The sequence below is a fragment of the Malaya genurostris genome, chromosome 3 (genome assembly GCF_030247185.1).
Source record: "Malaya genurostris strain Urasoe2022 chromosome 3, Malgen_1.1, whole genome shotgun sequence".
NCBI classification, from domain to species: Eukaryota; Metazoa; Arthropoda; class Insecta; order Diptera; family Culicidae; genus Malaya; species Malaya genurostris.
Window position 1 is genome coordinate 256059682 of NC_080572.1, and position 19742 is coordinate 256079423.

Genomic DNA, 19742 nt, shown 5'->3' on the forward strand with positions numbered 1-19742 from the left:
CATCAAATATTGTAATATCTTTAAAAAACCCTTCCGCAATAGGTAATTTAATGTGATTAGCTTCAAATTGATGCAAAATGAGTTACTTATCATCGATAAAATCCGATGAAATCGATAAAGTTTGTTAGGTGGGCCAAAATATATGAAGTGGCCAAAAACCTCTGTTACCCTAGTAGGCAATCAGCTGTAGTCGTCTTTTTTCACTTGCACATACAATCACTATTAGAGCTATTGGCGTATTGACGTCGGTATCTTATGCAGTGTTCATGAACTGAAAAGTACAACCGTTGATGTTCGAAGAAACAATTCACTTAAACCATTTGTCACTTTTTGTGTTTATCATTTATTTACTGATTAAATGGTTACGATAAACTTTTGTTGAAAGGGACAATAAACTTTAACAAATACATGCGACGTGAACATTTCAATGAATGTTGCAATACTCAGTTCGATCGTTTGCAGTCATTGGTGTTGCCATCTCCTGAAAACATCTTCTTGAATGGGACTGGTCAAGCTCATGCCAAGCATATGGTAAGTGTCATGCAGCTCAAAGCTGTTCGATAGGACGCGTGACCTTGACTTTACAAGTTTAAATACCTGTTCGCGTTCACAGTTATACTGCGTTCCATAGTACAACTCGTTCGGTTAATTGTATGAATTTGAAATGGCACCACTATTTTTTTTGTGCTGGTTGTTCTGGCAAGCAGATCTACCAGCGGTAGACCTTGAAGTAACTCTGTCAAATTGGGCAATTCACGTTCGGAAGTTTCGGAGCACGCCAATAGGGGGGAAACCAGTTTTCGGTAGTGATTCAGCTGTTGTGCTATTGATTGAAAATTTATTGGCCAAACGGTAATTTCATGCAGGTTTGTTCGAAGGCTGCTCTTTCAACATGCTGAAGTTTGCATTGGCCTTGAAGGATACTGCACAGTGACGGGGGTCGATTTGATGCATGTTAAATTGGCAAAATTATCGTCGAACGGTGAATGTGATTGTGTTTTTGCAGCAGATAGTGTCCTGACAGCTTATTCAAATTATTATACTTTCGAAAACTGGATTTGAGCTACGACCATGTTTTGAAATACAAGGCAGAAGGTGACTGACTGCACACTCTTATTTCTTTAGTATCTACATTTTACAGTAAAGTATTACTACACTGTGGGAGAATAAATTTTGATCTGAAGTCTAGTAGCTTAACCCTTATGCACTCGAATGGGTACCCGGGTACCTTTTCGAATTTCAAAATAAGAAATTTCTGAGTTAGGTTTAAACTAAGATTCTGCAATTCGGTCAATTCCAAGAACTAGTTGGACCATAACTTCTCATGCTTTGACTTTTCATTTTACAGTAAGGGGGGTCGAATGGGGGGGCTCAAATTTTTTTTATTACGTAAACACCCGAATGGGTACCCGGGTACCCACAAATAAAAATGCTTGTAACTAAGGCAAATTCCATCCGATTTGAATTTTTTCAGTACGGGTAAATTCAGAAATTTATCCACTTTTCGATGGCCGTGTATATTGCTGTAGTAGGTTCTTCTGGTTCCCGTTAATCCGGATTTCCGTAGAATGTTCCGACACTTGTGTTTTCCACCATAAATGTCATTTACTAATTTGAAACTTTTCCAAACCAGCTATTTGAGAAAGGCCGTACCAAAATGAAACATATGTAGAATACACAACGCTGCCAACTGTTGCAGGACATCTCACTTATACATATTTACATCGCCTGAGGCCGAGGGGCACGCAGACCGAATTGATTACATGTTCAATTTCAAAATTTATTGTTTTTGTTACATTTTCATTACACTCCTTATATTTTTATTACCTGAAATTTACTACTGCTTTCACTAATTTTGATTGCATTTAATTACATTGCATACATAACACAAAATTTGGTATTGCGTGCTCCTCGCAATAGGCCTGAAGTACATAATAATTTTCAAACTGAAGATAAGAAAGTGAAGTATATAAGGGAACATACATAAAGTACGTCACGCGTTTAGGGGGGAGAGGTTTCAAAAATACGTGACAATACATGGTGAAAAGATTGAGAAATGCTCGACAAAGGGGGAAAGGAGTGGTAGAAAAATTCAAAATTTTATGTTACGTACATAACGGATGCCCCCTGAAATATATAAACATAACAACTCAGCATAGCACTTGATTTCATATAGCAATTCTTAGATAAGATTACAAAAATACGTGAAATCCGTGTATAAATGCCTCGATGTCGGAACTCATTTAGGATATCCGGGTTCCTGGGAACCAGGAGCACCATGTCCATCTTTATGGGTACCAATCCCAAAGAGCTTAAGTTCCTGAATCCAACAGTGCTAAAATTACTTCAATCGGTTGAAAAATGCTCAACTTACAGCGATTTAAAAAAATGGGTACCCGGGTACCCATTCGGGTGGTTAAAGGTGTTTTTTTTTTCGAGTGCACAACGGTTAAAAGTAAATTTAATCCAAATAATTAAAAAAAAAACACAATAAAGATAAACTTTCAAGAACTGTTCTTACGACGTATTAAAAAATTAGGCCATAATTGTATTAGGAAATGGCAGTTACATAAGCATTTTTGTTTATTGATTAATTTTCGTGGCTGAAGAAATATATTCGTTGGAGCTTTCTCCTTAGGTGCAAAATACCCGATCTGCATATCATAACTAAAATATTATCTATATTATATCTTGTGTTTCGTTTTTATGTTACTTATGGGAAAATTGTGTTATTTTAACTACTAACAAGACCAGTTTTATTTCAGCTTCTATAACGGAAATTCCTTTGTGTTTCAAACTTCTTGATACTTTCTGATCGGGTACCTTCACAAAAGTTACCTATCAAGAAACAGTTGCTTCACAAATTGCAGCTGCACCTTAGTCGTTGCAGTTCTGTTTTTATTGTCGGATGTGTCGATTTTTTATATTTCTATCGTCTGTTATTAACACTGATTAATTGCCGTTTTTATTTTATTGATGCAATTTTATATGACAGAATAAGTACGTTCGACAACTTTTTAAAGTTTTGGCATAATGTGGAAATTGTTACTAGAAATCCGATGATTGACTGCATTTACATGACAACTTGATCATGTATTACATGTCATTGTATGAAGAACCAAAATAGAAGTAAGGTGGTCGGTAAACAATCAATTCCGCTTACACATACCACGGAAACGATCAAAAATCTCTTTCCAAAGATAATATCAAGATCATGAAAAGTAGAAATCAGAACGTATTGGTTCAATTGGTATTCAGGTTTCCCTGGTAATTGAGAGATTTGTGCCTTTCATGTAAAGAAAGCTTTTACGATATGCAAACAGAAACCCAGCGTATCAATCCTTGACTGAAAACAATCTATAAATCTATATTTTCAGAAAAAATTGCTCCCAAGTTCACAAGTCTGAACAAACATTCGAAAACGATCGAAAGTTGTAACTTTTGAGTAAACGCTAGTTTAAATTCTCTGTATATCAAGAACGGTAGCATTTTGTAAAATGTTGTTTAACATAGTTTCGACTGACAATTTGGCATTCCTTTTCAAAGTAACCCGAATTTTAAAAAAAGTATTTGAACAATTTCAGTTAGAGATGAATAGAGAAACATGAAAAAATTGACAAAATTGATTTAAGGTTATATATTCCAAACAAAATTAAAACACAACCTTTTTTCACAGTGTATACTTTCTCCATAGAGTCCCAATAATAATAATAATAAAATACTAAATCAATCAAACAAACTGGTTCTCAATTATAGCTTTTTGAAAACTCTCACTAGAATTTACTGCTTCTTACAGTCACCTTTGAAATCACACTTTTCAAACTAAAATTATTTCACTTATCATTCTTTGTCTCTTAAATCGGTAATCGAATCCGGATAAAATGTCATATAATTCTATGAAATCCTGAGGCCTTCCATATTGAATCCAGGTTTATGAGAATCGGATAAGCCGTCTATGTGGATATTGAGTACATTTTTATTATTTTTTATTTACACCCGGTTTTAACCTAATTCTGATTGTTTGCCGGACATTGAGTACATATTTTGATCACAGTTTGCTCGAAATACAGAAATCAGAAGTCGGACCCGGTGAAATGAGTATAGTCGAATGGTATTTGATTACGAACCTCGGTTCCAAAATTCAACACATAGCTTTTGTGCATAAGACAGTCAATCTGCATCTACTTGAGAATAAAGTTATTGCTGGAAAATGCAAATGCAGTTTTCTCTGTTGCCTAGATATTCAAAAATGAAAATTTCTGTTAAATTTTCTAGACTATGACATTCTTGGGGTTTTTTCAAGCTACTTTTGGTTCATCGATTAGGTTCAAAGATTATATCGCTAACACTTTCGGTTTCAGAAATATAATCGTATAAGTGACTTAACTGCAATTTCAGCTCAATTTTTTCGACGATGGCTCATTCAATTTCGCAGTACTTGGACATGTTTGAAAGCTGTAACGCGAGGTCAATGACCAAGTTCGTAAGTACGGATGATACTTTCAAGTCCCTGGAATGTTACCGAATAATGTGTCGAGGTACATTTTTGTCCAAGGATGGCTTTTATCGTATCGAAGAACGCTCTCTAGCAACTTTTCACAGGATTCAATCAGTGCTATCAAAGAGAGACGGATATCACCGCAGCAACAGAAAACCGGCATGGTTCATTTAACATAGAATGGATACCAGTACGAGAGCGAATTTCTATCGATGCCCTGTCTGAGCATCACGAGTTAGCACGCTGCTGTGGGGATTTTCTCTGAAGCAACAAACGGTCGCTTATTCTCGCTTCGCGATCCGATTTTATACGGGCAGTTGATAATTGCGATAGAATCATTTTACTATTGCCGCTTGTTCTAACTATGTGCATATAACTTTTGTATAAGTTATGTCTATGAAAATGTATGTGAATGCTCCACACAAGGGTTTTGAAATATTGCAACCTAGTATGAGAATCATCAAGTTGAATCATCGATTCGATTTTCTGCGATAATTGTCAACTTGGGAAATTCTACACAGCCCCGTTCATTATCAGACTGTACATTTTTTAAGGGCCGTGAAATACTTAGAGTATGAAATGGAGTGAAGAAATGTAGAAAAATTCTCTCACATTTCATGCATTGAGAGACACGAGTTCTTGTAGCATCTTCTACTGGATTGAAAATATTGTATACAATATAGAAAAATATCAAACAGCTTCCGTCAAATTATCGCCAATCACCAACACTGCTTTTGTCAATCACCAAAACCAATTTATAAATTATTAGACCTACCCAAATTTGCTTTAAAAATTAGCTCAATGATTTTTTATATTATTTTTCTGACAAGAAAAAGCAATCTCATACCACTAGAGAACACTGCTTTTCCTAAAATTAAATGTTTCATCTCAAGCATTGTCAATTTTTTCAATAAATCATTTGCACAGTATGAATTGTCAAATTACGAACAACACATCGATCATAAAGTTTTCGATGTGACAAAGAAAATAACACTATTCCAGAATTTCTCTTTAATTTATTAATGTTTTCTTCTTGAAGAGCAAACGTTCGAACATTCTACACAACTTTTATACCACGATTTCTCCTTAGCATCAAAAAACGCTTCATTCTCAGATATGATCCCATCATTTGACACAAATCTCTTTCCAGCAAGCTTCTTTTTTAGATCTGTTCGCGAAAATAGTCGCTGGGGACTAAATCTGGCGAATATGGTGCAAGCGGTCGCAATTTGATTTTCAATTTATGAAATTTAGTCATCGTGACGGTGCATTTGGTCAGTTGAGACAAAACTCCTACACCTCCTTTTAAAATCTTTGCGATATCAGCTATTTTCTGCAACTTTATTTTGCGATTTTTTACAATGATGGAATGATATTTTGAGACGATTTCAGAAAAAAGCGATGTTTTCACTATCACGGTAACTTTCCGCATCAATAATAGTTGAATTGCTTGAAGCAAAGCTCGGATAATGCTTATCAATGCATTTCTTCACTTGAACAGTATATTTATCTCTGAAAACAGTGTTTTATCTACTAACGAAATTCTTTTTTTCCTTGTTTCGAATTTTCCAAAAGTAGTGTCACTCTGAAAGCACAATAACTAACACACTAGTGAACCGAATGTAATGAAATTTTGACAGATTACATCCGAAGGATGTCCCTATTGATCGATAGAGGGATTTTTTATTTGTGACGCCATTTGTTTGTCAGACCGTGTAATGAGTTATCAAAGTTTGAATAGTATAGCGATAATGATAAACACTAATCAGATAAAATCCACAAATTATTTCACTAGATTAAACTTAAACTTGTTACCACTTTTACTAAGAATTATTGCCAGCCGTCCGTCAATACTAACTAAATCCAAACATGAAAAAAAAATTCGTTGAAATCATTGGAAAGAAGCTCAAAATTACTCAAAATAGAGTATTGTTAAAGGAAAATATTTCTGAATTCATCAGTAGGGAATGGGTAAAATGTGATGGGTTAATCGATGACTCTCATGCAGCCCATCTGGAATCAATTTCCAAACACGCACAAAGGGTCAGAAAGTTTTTCCGGCACGAAGAGGTTAACGAACTTAGGGCCATTGTCCAAGTACCTTGCGCGCGGGTTTTTGAATAATTTTCCAAAACCAAAACCATTCAGACCTTTGGAAAACTTTTATCTATCTGCAGGGCAAAACTGGCTGAAAAAAATCGGAGGACTTTCCGAGTGTTATCAAAAATAGCTCTGGACAATGAGTGTTATTTTGATCTTTCACAATTATTACACACATTCAAACTGTAGCGGATTTTCTTCAAATTATTGCAAAATTGATCTTATTCTGTTTAAAACTTAGAAAACTTCTCAAAACTCACTTTATTCCGTTTATGAATTGAATTAGAATCATTGCGAAATAATTTGTATTTCATTTGGTACTTTCAAATCGTCAAAATACAACGAAATCGGTTATATGAAATCCGTTGATTTTCCATGACAAGCGTGGAAAACTTTTCCAAAAATGTTTCTGAATGTATTACTTGTAGCCAGAAAAAGGTTCATTCGTGTAAAAATGATCATGTCATCGAGAGATCACAAAAACTCTTTTTTTCAGAGCTGTTTTTGATTACACTCGGAAAATACTCCGAATTTTTTAGCTAGTTTTGCCCTTCAGATAGATAAATTTTTTTCAAGGTCTATATATTTTTTGTTTTAGCAAATTTTCAAAGATTTCCATCGAAAATTTGATAAAACCACCGCGCGCATGGTACTTGGGAGATGGCCTTAAAACCTCTATAATCTAAAAAATTCATCCCAAGTTTTTACCGAAATTAATAATTAATATTGGTTGAAAGCATTCAGTATGTTGTTGATTCAACTAAAATTTAAAAAAAAAATTGGTTGAACGCATTCAGTAAATCGACAAAACCAACTAAAATAAAAAAAAATAAACAGTATTGTAGTAGTATTTAGTAGAATTAAGGACAACAAATAAAAATTAGCAAACGTAAGAATTATTCAGTTGTCCTGAAAAATAGTTAATCAAAATCAGGAAATCATGTTTTCGCCAAAGAGCTGATTTAGGTCTTTCCGTGCAGCAAAGTATAATATCCAAAGCACTTTTGGCTAAATATTCAACTTGCTCGTTTATTTCATATTCGAACTTCGATGAATGAAAAACAAAAATCAGCAATTAGATTTCGGCGGACGTTGCTCCCTGGATAACGATAGTAAATAATTTGTTAGTCATAACAAACACAATTGCTGCCATTTTTTGTTGAGCATTTTATTAAATTATACTTGATTGGGTAAAATTCTACATTCAATCGGTGGATGTGTATTCGAGCCAAATTATTAAGTTATTTGACATGATTTGCCGTTTACATTTCAGACTCGGATTTATCGAAATATCAAAATTTACAATATTAGATCTTCAGTATTAATTTCCTCAATCTTCTTCAATAATGTGCTTCAGTGTGTTGATAACACAAAATTAGAATTTAGAAGTTCTTAAGCAGTGTGTGGAATCTATTTTTGATTTCAAACATTTGCATAAATCAATCGTTTTCAACGAAACGACAATCAATTGTTGTAATTCATATGATGACACATAAAAGTATCGAATAACGAACATTTCAAGTGGTCATCCATGGCGAGCCCTGTCCGTATCAACTCACATACATTGCCGTTCCATATGTTTATTGATCTTAATTAGCGATTAGCTGCAAATTCGCTATTTTCACGCTACACAGTTTCGAAGCTACACACTTCTTACCTTGTTATACATGCGCCATACAAAACGTTACGCCCACCGATTCCCTCCCGCGATCTTCTGTACAGACTGTGATAGCATAGTCAACCAGACGGCGGTGAACCGAAATACCCAAATTGATTCCGTCATACTTCTATTTTGTAGTCCGAAGCATACCGTCGGTTGCTATCATATCATAGCGAGTTACCGAGTGCAAAAGTGATCCGATAAAAATGAACAGCACACGGCACCGGTTGATACGCAGTTTGAATAGATTAGTGTCTACTTCGGCCTCGTCTTCCGTGTCCCCAACGGCTTCGGCCACTGCAGCCACCGGCAACAGCAACTCAGCCGGCAAACCACAGGGCAATAAAATACCTAGCTCCAGCTATGCAACGTCAACGTGTCCCCACATGGTGGAAGTGGCGGAGGCTACAGCGTCCATCAATACTCGGCTGCACGGTTATCCGGTGCAGCAAACCCCTCCGACCATCAAGCTGGAGAATGCCCGACCGTACTCGGAAGTTCCGGGTCCGAAACCACTGCCAATCCTCGGAAATACCTGGCGGTAAGTTATCTGATTACTTTATACTAGTTCTATTATTAGATCAGACGGGATTCAGCAGAGGAATTTTAACATCAACAGAAAGGATTTCAAACTTTGAATTTACGTCACACTAACCCGCGGTGAATCCGATTTGCGTCAATATCATTGACTTCTTTTCGAAAATAACCTGTTTTTGTTTGGCATGGAATTCGCTCCTTCTGCAGAATGTCACTTTGAATTTTCGTTTCTTTTTTTTTCATTCATATAAAAAATTTAAATACATATAGTGCAAAGCAAATCGTTCACACGCGATGAAAATCAAAATGAGAACCATTCCACTGTGGGCTGATTGGAGAAGATTTGTATATTAAATATGAATGCTAGCTAATTATTCTGTCGAATTCTCATTAAGTTATGGCATCAAAGTTTGCTGAAAAATTCGCTCCAGTTGGTTGGCGAGTCAATAGAAAACTATTCATAAAATTAAAAACATATTGGTATTTTGGCAATGATTTCCTCACACGCACTTAATATTTTCCGACTTTGAAATACTTTGTTAACTGGCAATGATAATGGTAGCAATAATTATGTAATAACAAATCACTTTCCGAATACCAAACCTCTAATAGATGTCGAAGCTGTTTAAGTTTTTTTTTGCGAATCAAAATTTCACATTCAACATATTTATCTCAGTTTAATTACCTTTAGGAGGACAGCGTATCTGTTTGCCAATTTTAATAAACTTTTTTCTCGATGACTACTGAACCCAGAAAAGATACAAGAGCGATTTAATGCAACAACAACAATCCAAAGCTCCATTTACGAAATCCTTTTTTTGACAAAGTATTCGATTTACGTAACTCTTTTTTCGATGTAATGAAGCCTTGGTATTACATTCCTTCTCTGTAATTAGGCCTTCAGTTTCAACAGATATTGCAGCCGATTCATAGCGTACACTCTTAGAAAAAAATATATTTACGTTTGACGTAAATTCAAGCTTACCGTAATTTATTCGGTGATGACAAAATATTACATCTTCTAATATGAAAATACAAATTTTGCGTCTCTTACGAAGTAAGTTTCAGCTAAATTAACTGTGATGTTAATGATATGACTAATCTTTACATACTTTGAATTATGAATGTAAGTGAATCACGACGCTCCTTTTATGTGCATCTATAAAGATGTAAATTTTTCTAAGTGTGTAAATCGTGTAAATTTACATCTTTATATGCGCATAACAGTAGCGTCTTAATTCACTTAAATTTACAATTCAAAATATGTAAAGCTAAGTCATATCTTTAATTTTACAGTTAATTTTGCTGAATTCGATATCAGACTAAAAAATTATTATTAATGTAAATTTAATAGATGTAACATAGTGTCATTACCGAAGAAATTACAGCAAATTTAAATTAACATCAAGCGTAAATTTCATTTATTTCTAAGAGTTTACATAGTTGCAACTACGATCCTACTGACACTATGAATCCTTACAGGTCGAAACTCGAACATACACTCTTATGTCGTTTTCGCTTCATGCCCAACCTAACCCTAACTGCTGTCAATCCTTTTGTATGAAGTTAGTTTCGAACCTAGTTTCAACGTTGTAGAACTGAAAATCGGGTCAGTTTCGAGCCGGTTTCGGTTTATATTTCAGGTTTGCTCAAATCCCCGTTGCTAAGTGCAAAACCAACACAGTTTCGTGAAAAGTGTTCGTTTGATGAAACTACCCTGGGTCAGTTTCAGTTTTCTCAAGCGAAAAAGACATTAAAGAAAATGGAACTTACACATGACATAAATACAAGCATGCCATATATTCTTGAATATCGCATTTGTTAACATGTAACAGTAAATTTCGTGTCTATCTTAATGCAACAAAGTGAAATCAGCTACATTTGTTGAATTTGCTGCAGTTGTTGAAATAAATAATTTTCACATGCTTTGGAATGTAAAGTTATGTGAATTGCGACGCTCCTTTTATGTGACGAAGCTACCGAGACGTGAATTTACATGATTTTTTCGTTGTGTTTACGACAACTGGCTCGTGAGACTTACGCCGCCAACTCTTTTTACGAATCAAATCCCAAATAATGTTTTTTTTACGAATTATTTCGGTTGATCAATATTGAAACCCCTTACAATAAGGGTATTTTCGGAACGAATTTTATAACAAGGAGCTAGAAAACGTTGCACAGTAGGGAAAAACCGATCAAAAACGCGACTTTGCTCAATAATTTTATAAAAACCTAAGCAAATATTTTCAAAGTTAGTATTTCTTATGCAAATTTTTCCGTAAAATCGATTTATGATGGTTAGAAGATCCGAAAAATTCACTATCATGCCCGTTTTGCTCCAATTCCTCTTTTTTCTGACTTTATTTCGAAAACTATCTGTGAAACTCTGGAAAAACTGAATTCGACCAATTGGAAGGTACTCCTGACATGTTCTTAAGTAAGATAAAAGGATTGTTTTTGATAAGGTTGATCGCAAATAACTGTATTCTGTTTTACCCCCAGTCATCTTCTTCCATGAATTCACAGAAAAAAAAGTTCTACTGATCGGTGTTCGGACAATTATGGTTAAGCAAGACAGTTCTATGTTTCGCATATAACCGCAAAAAATAATTAACAGATAGTCTCCATGATCGCATGTTTCCATCTACATCTCGTTGATCCAATATGACCTACCAATATTGGTTCATATTACGTAGAAAACTTTAGTGATCCAAGTACACATAAGGGGAATGACAGTACTAGTCCGTTTAACCCACTTTACCCCAATGTATGTCATAAGTTGTATCTATGGGTGAACTTTCTTTCATATTTCGAAAGCAGGCTGATTTCGGTTGATGAAAATCGATTGATATTTCGAATAAAGACCTAGAAATAAGAGTACAAATGGAATAAATGACCGCATGAATTCTGTTATACCGTTTTACCCTATTTTTTTAATTGAGCCTTAATATTTTTTAATTTAGCCTTTTGATCTACCATTCGTAAGCAGATCCAATACAAACTATCAATATTGGTCCATATTAAGTAAAAAACTTCAACGATTCAAATACATTTTATGGTTTATAACTGTCACTGAAGGTTTTATAGCAATTTTGAGGTAAAATTTTCCTGAATCCTGAAAGGAGTCTGGTCGAATCGATTATTGATAAAACAAATTGGTTATATTATACTAACATTTTGTTGAAAACACGCATTGGCTTAGGCAGCTCTTTGAACATTTTCGCAGTAACATGATCAATGTACGTTGATTTGAAAAATTAAAAAAAATTTAAGTGAAAAATATGTGTTTTCATTCTTTCGTTTTTTTGCACAGATAATTATTTCTCTATTTTCTCATCACCACTCATCAGTATCGTCAGGGTCTTCTGCTGACAGTGTTTCGTTTACGACAGATTGATACGACTTATGAAATAAATTGGTGTAAATCGGTATAGCAAGATTCGTGCGGTCATTGAATCCATTTGTAATCTTATTTTTAGGTCTTTCATCGTAATATCAATCGATTTTCATCAACCGTAATCAGCCTGCTTTAGGTATGCGAAAGAAAGTTTAACCAGAAATACGACTTTTAATGTAAATTGGGGTAAAACGAGTTACACAGGCTAGTACTGTCATTCCCATTGTGTTTGATTGGATCACTGATGTTTGTACGTAATATGAACCAATATTGATTGATCTTATTGGATCTGCTTTTGGATTGTAAATCTCATTTCAACTGAATATTATAACTAGAAACGAGATGGTGCAAACGGTAAAAAGAGTTTGCTGCTGTCATTAAAACTGTATGCAATCGATTTGTTAGACTTTTTTACATCAGAAAGATTCTATTCGCTCTTCTACAAGTTCTTCGGTTGTATGTTATACAGTTAAGCATGAATACAAAGCAATATAAAAAGGGAACTAGGGGTGAAATGAACATGATAGCGTTTCGTGCAGTCCTTCTAAATACATGGAATCGATTTTACTAATCATTTTACACCAAAAGAGTGCTTTGTGGTCAGCTGTATCATACCTCCAAAAAATCGTCGCGGTTTTGGTCCATTTTCCCCACTGTGCGTCGTTTGAGGTCGTTAGACAAAATTGAATATATTTCAATTCTAATTACTTTGAAATAAATACGAAATTAATAATTTTGAAAAATAAATACGTTTTTCGGATGAGTTAGCATTATATACTTACATTAATTCCAGCTTATATAAATTCAGTGCGACTCTTTATAAATGCAATAAAACTTTAAGAACGGTCTCTCCATCTGTGCTTTGCTATACTGAAAACGTGTGCAAAGCTGTTTATTAATTGGAGTATGATAAATCAGATGACTTGTTATCAATATCGGAAATTGCTCTATTGCAAACGATTTCACACGCCTTTGAATTGTCATTTTATACAAGCTCGAATGCAAATAAGTGTCTTTAAGAAAATGTTAGCCAATTAAACTACAATGAAAGTGAAACATAAATCAGAAAGTAACCCAACTGAATGTTCAGTCTTGTACGGTGTTCAGATTTTGCACGGACAATTCTTAGTCTCATCCTTTTTTTTTTTATTCAATAGTATAATATATATTTTTAGACACACTGCTTAAGCTCTAAGATGCCAAGGGTATTTCCTAATCTTAATTAACGACTAACTTAAAACTAGAATAGTATCATTAGATTATGTCGTCTAGAATTTTTGGAAAAAGCTTTTAGCTGGCGTTCGGCAGTGGTCGGTGAATTGAATATTGCATGACTTCCAGTTGGTGCTATCTATGGCCGCTTCATTTCAGTTCGTGTGGGTCCGCGGGAAACTAGTCTCATCCTTGTTTAACTCCAAGTGATAAATAAGTTGAAAAAATCTCCCGTATTCTTTAAGTTCATAAGGAAGAAATAATCTACATAGTAAAACTTCATGTGTAGAGTTATACTTTTGAAATTGTACCAATAGTCATCTTACCTTCTTTATGTTCCACAGTTCTGTTAAAGTAACGTGGAAATTTGAAACTAATGCTCTCATCTTCTAACTAAATAACCATGTGAAACTATTTCGATCGAATTAATCAAGACATATAAAGGGGACCGAATAGCTTTTATTAGAGGAAATGAGTTTACTGAAACACCCAAAAACTTTGCTTTTCTTTCTACCTAATTCCAAATACATTTGTTAAATAGTTACTTGGCAACCACCTCGATTTTCGACGATGGCAATCAATAATCGTCTTAGGAAGAGGTAAGGTGTTACTTCTTCAGAGTCAGAGTCACGTTAATTTATTAAGTCATTGAAAGCTTTATAACTTCGACTTTCAGTCCGATGTATGATTTCATCGTCATCTCAAAATGATGTGTCACGATATCAACATCACCAGTGAATCCGAAAAGCTGAGCAGACTTTCGGAAGATCGTATCATATTTTAATCAACCCGCCATGGGGTTGTTGATCGACAGTTGTGTTTAACTCGTTATTCGACTAAATAGGAATTTTAAGCTTTAATAATGAAGAAACGATGCTGCAATTCCGCTACTCGACAGCAGTACTAACTTCGAGCGAGACAATAGTGTTTAAAGGCTACTTTGAGTTAAGCCGTTTCAACGTTTCACGATTGATGCAAATAAGTTCTATTACACAGGCCGTTTGAAGGCAAAAAATATTTCTGCAATATAGCGACCTAATTTTTCTCACAGAATAAATTTCTAATTTAAACACAAAGTTAAAGTTCAAATAGCTGAAACATCCCATGCTACTCCAATGTGTTGCTGAACGAGTGGCGATAAAGTTTGTAATGCACTTTTCTGTTAGAAGAGCTTTTATGGAATCATTATCATAACGGTCTTCTTTGTTATTCAAACTTTTCCCCTGACCCCTAACCACTAACAATGCTATTACTATGTTAACATGTTTGATTCAAAACAATTTTTCTTTTCATTTCAGAGTATTTCCCATCATCGGCCAGTACAAAATTTCCGATGTCGCGATGATATCTTTCCTGCTATATGAGCACTTCGGTCGAATAGTTCGACTGGGCGGTCTCATCGGTCGGCCAGATCTACTGTTCGTTTACGATGCTGACGAAATCGAAAAGGTATGCACCTACTTCTTCACCTTCATCGGTGTTCGATTACTTAACCCTTTGGTACACAGGCGTTCACAGGAAGGTAGATGGCAAGAGACGAATGCGGTCATGAATTATAGAAAAGTAATATTTAAATAAACATAGGAAGAGCGAAAGGTTTGAAACCACCTTTGAAACCTGCTGGAAGCTCATTTTGGAGAACGATCATATTTTTATTTGTTCAATAATTTAAATAACCGCATAAGTAACGGTTAAACACACATAAAAAGTGATTCCACCTACTCGGTGAAATCTAGTGAATGCAGGTATTGTGGATTCGGCAAAATTGCCACAGAAATGTTGCGCTACCTACCTGCTAAATTAACTGACCATCGGTAATCAGGTGACACAATATTCAAATTTTTCGGGAGCGCTGAATACGAACGCGTGTGGAGATATGAACGATAAGTTTATATTGATCTTATAGTGTGGTAGCAAAGTGCTTAATTTGTTAACGACCGCGTTCCACATAGTCGTTCGCACCACAGTGGCAGTGAAACAATTTGCAAAGTTCAATATAAAATCATTAATAATATATAGCATTTGTATCACTCCCGGAATCGAATTCTTTTGCCACTTGAATCTTATTATCAACACCATAGTGACTGTAAGAAAAATGACGATATCTTATTCATAATGGTGGGAAGAACTGAAAATATTATCCTCAGATTAGATGGCAATTTCATATGGCTTAAATAGAATTGCACAGATCGTGTACTCGTTCGAAAAGGCCGCGACCAAAAATATTTCTTCCAAAAGATTAGCTATCATCATTCTCCTGGCAGTCACTCTAATGTACATTTATTCGTTATTATTATTATAATTGGATATCCTTGGATATCTCTTATAATCTATAGTTACGATACATAAATCATAATTAATTTTTTTTCATCAAATTGTCCAAACTTAGTTTACCTATGTAACATTTTTCCAACGAATGTCCAATAGGAAAGAAATTTCAAAATTAATCAGAAGGCATATCAAAGAGAAGAATGCCCCTTGCTCAGAGTCAGTGTGGTTCTATATTTAGCCTTACCTACTTGATTTTATATCGCTAGCAAGCATTTAACAGAAGAATCGCTTAACGCCGATTCATTTTCTTGCCTATCGTTCGTTCACTAAAGACCTTTGAGATTCAACTGTTTTACTGTTCGTTTAATAAATAAGAGTTCATGTTAACGATTGAAGGTATCCAGATTGTCATTACTTGAAAACAAAACGACAAAATATTATAATTCTTTGTGCTTAAATTATTATTATTAAGTAGCTAATTAAATGACGTGACGCTTTTTGTTTTTCAAAACAACTATCAATGAAACACTTACTATAGACAAGGCTCTGTTCCCACTATTCAGTTGTCGTTTTTTCCATTCCTAGCCTATAAGGATTCTCAGTAAAGACTATCTTAAAGTAAATTAGTACGCACAAAAAGACCTTTAATTCGGGATTATAAAAAGTCCATCAATAATTGATTTACTTTACTCTTAATAAAACTTTAAAATTACTGCTTTCTCATTTGGCTACATTTCCTCAGTTTTAACGAAATCTCGAAACTTGATCGAACCTAACAGTGCCCCCATAGTGGTAACGACCACGGAATCCGCACATTTCTTCCATTTTCCCGCATTTGCTGAATATTCGACGCTTCTTCGAAGTCGCTGCTTTGAAATTGGCTAGTATTGTTCGATTGCTCGAAATTCTGGGCAGTTCGTTGTCAGCACACCACTTCAGAACCACTTTGAAGTAGTGGCAGCTGGCCAAATCTTATCAAAAAATGACTTCACCTCTGAGCTTGCGGTTGAACAGCAATACACACCTTTTCAGGCTTTCTCCGATGAGAACTTGAGATGTCACCGACGAGTATGTGACGAATGGTTTCACGCTCTGACCATAACTGCAAATCGCTTGTCAAATCATACCCTTCTTCATAAACTTGTCAGAAAGCACAAACTTAAATCTTCCCGGTTTTTTTTCATCGATCAAAGTGCAGCCCTGGTGTTTCTTTAAAACACTATCGTACAAGAGCCTTCAACACTTTTTAGCCACGGAATTCCGCTTCATGTGTTGACTGACTTAGTATAACTTATATCCTTTCATGGCTTGAATGTTCCGCACCGTTTGAAAGTTAGCGTTTTACCTTAGGGCCACATCTTGAATCGAAAGAACGGGGTTGGCTTTAGCGCATCTCAATACCTTACTACTGCTGCGGGTGACGATTTTTTCATTTTTAACTGGTACGCGTTGGGTTCGGGTAAAAAAATTTTTGAGTCCGAATTCTCGATTTTTTTCGGGTCCGGGTCGAGTACGAGTAAAGATTTTTATTTTTCATCGGGTAGTGAATAATTAGTTAAAAGTATCGGATTGTAATTAGAATCAGTGCGATTGCTTATAAAAAAATCAGAGTGCATATTCCGGTTTCTGTTATCCTTATGCAGAGATCAAAGGCTTATTGGCTGTGTATATTTTGCGGTGTAAGAAAAAAGTCATCATGAACTCATCGCTCGATATTGCTACTGCAAAAGCTTAGGCTGCTGTCAAATCGAACTCTAACTTTTAAAAACACACTTTTGGTGTTTTCATCTCATATCATCTTCAGTTCATATGTTGATGTTAAAAGTTTCATTGCGATATCCGCCAAATAAACTTTTGCTCTGAAAAAAAAACGACCAAGCTTTTTGCGAGGGATGCTGGATAAGTTTCGATGCAAACAATTAATGAGTTGTTATCTGCTTTATTGTTCATCAAATTAATCGATAAAGCGGTATTTATTCGTCAAGTTAAGCGGTATCCAACGAGAACAAATGTAATAAACCACGATGAAATGTTTTCTTTCCGAGACGTAGCAAAAATGCGATTGAAAATTTCAAAATTACAATTTTTTCGATAGATATCAAGAGATATCAAGAGAACTTCGCTTTGCCCTTGTCCCCGCTTTGCCCCCCTTTCCCCAATACACAATACAATTTTTGCGCTGAAAAGTCTATGTCATGTGCAACAATAAAAGAGTTTTCGAAAGTAATGTGTATTAACCGGTTTTATGCCTTCATTCATTCAGATATCGGTTAAAATATTATAAATTTCTGCAAAACGAATTCCGGTCAACGATATTTAATGACCTCCACATTTCATAATAGGTATAAACAGGATTGATATTTGCTCATAAATCTAAATTCAACTCACCTACTATCAAATCATCGAAACATAAATATGAATATCAAACTGTCAAAAACCATTGTGCTTCCGGGAAGGATAATTTATTAGAAGAGACCGGGCTAAAACGGACACTTTATAGAAATAGAAAAAAAATCCATTACAACTTGTTTTACCCAAGTTATCTACACCATTACGTAGCTTCAATCTTCAGCTACAATATCCCATGTGTGATTAGGAAATGCATTAGTTTTCGTACAGAGTCACAATGAAGTAACCAACTAAATATTTCAGTAACCACAGAGACTATTAACGTTACACACAAAAATTAAGAACGAATACAGTACAGAGCGTCAAATCCTAAGATACCATTATGAGCGCGAAAAAAATAAAACCATGCTAATTTATGCTAAAACTGAATTTAGAGTTTTTATTGAAGGCTATTTGATTGTTTCACTACATATAATGAACGATTTGGTTAAATTTTTAGAAATTTTAGTATAAACAAGTGATAAAAAATGGAATAGAAATATAGATATCAATTTTTAGCATTGTTTCAAAAACCCTTTAAGGCCAGGTTTCTCAAAAAAAAAACCACTTGTAGTTTAAACAATATTTCAAAATTATACTTTTTGCAGATAAAAGTACATATATTAAGCTTCATAAAAAGTATTTATTCTTTTTATTTGTTCAATATGGCGGTTCTGAAAAAACAGCTGCTCAAACCCGTTATATTTGTTGGTGGGTGTCATCAATTCTTGAAAACCAATCATCGGAACACAAAAAGCGAAGCGTTTATAAATAACAATTAATATTTTTGGTTATTGTTTTGACTATAGAAAGAAATCTAACGAGTAAAATGCCGTTTGATCCATGTTAATACGTGCAGTAGTTTTTGAATACGAGTGGAACCCAGTTGAAAATTTTCGAAGAAAATCAATCAAAGATTTTATTCGCGACTAATCGTGTCTGGACGCGCACCGTCCTCCTTTTTTATCAACATCTCGGTCGCGCGTACCTTCGGGACTTATTCTAAATCATTTTTAGTAGTATTTTTTTACAAATCACGGAAAATTTTTTTCTCGATATTTTGAAAATTGTTTGGAGCAACCTGATGTTAAGAATTTCAAGTCGAAAATTACGTGTCCGGCTTAAACACACTGTTTCTGTCCGGTGTAGTCCCGCACGAATAATTTCGAAACGCAATAGTAATTTCATTTTCCACGGAAACGAAAACACTCAATGTTCACTGGATTCAGAACAAAATGAGCTTTTAAATGCACTGACCAGACCGTCGTTACGATGCACAAAAATCACACATACCCAAAAAATGAGAAAATTTAAACAAAAATTCAGTAAAAACGTACTCGTTTTGACATGCACACGATTAACTCCAAACTGAATTGACTCAACGTCATCCAGCTAACTGACGTCTTTATGACTTGTAAGACATTTAAGCTATCCAGTTTAACACTTAGTTCGGTTTTCCCTACAACAGTAAAAATAACTACTTTACTGTCAGTTTTTCTGTACAGTCAAGTTTTTCTGTAGACGGCATTGATTCGTTTCAAATTATAAAAAAGGAACACAGAAAGAAAAGATGAAACTTACACGACATGTAAACCAATAGTACTATTAAACAGACGTCGGTTGAAACGAAAATCTGATTTAAAACCATGATTGATGTAAAATTACATTGAAATGCATTT

At 34.8% G+C, this 19742-nt stretch overlaps 1 protein-coding gene across 4 annotated transcripts in view; it reads left to right on the top strand.

Annotated features, from left to right (window-relative positions):
• The window catches only part of LOC131438076 (probable cytochrome P450 301a1, mitochondrial), a 42256-nt gene that overhangs the window by 14049 nt on the left and 8465 nt on the right, over positions 1-19742 (top strand). For all 4 annotated transcript variants that reach the window (XM_058607873.1, XM_058607875.1, XM_058607876.1 and 1 more), the window contains exons 2-3: positions 8397-8799; positions 14703-14853. In XM_058607873.1, the coding sequence (XP_058463856.1) occupies positions 8465-8799; positions 14703-14853 (486 nt within the window). In that variant the 5' untranslated portion in view covers positions 8397-8464. The remainder of the gene's footprint in view (positions 1-8396; positions 8800-14702; positions 14854-19742) is intronic.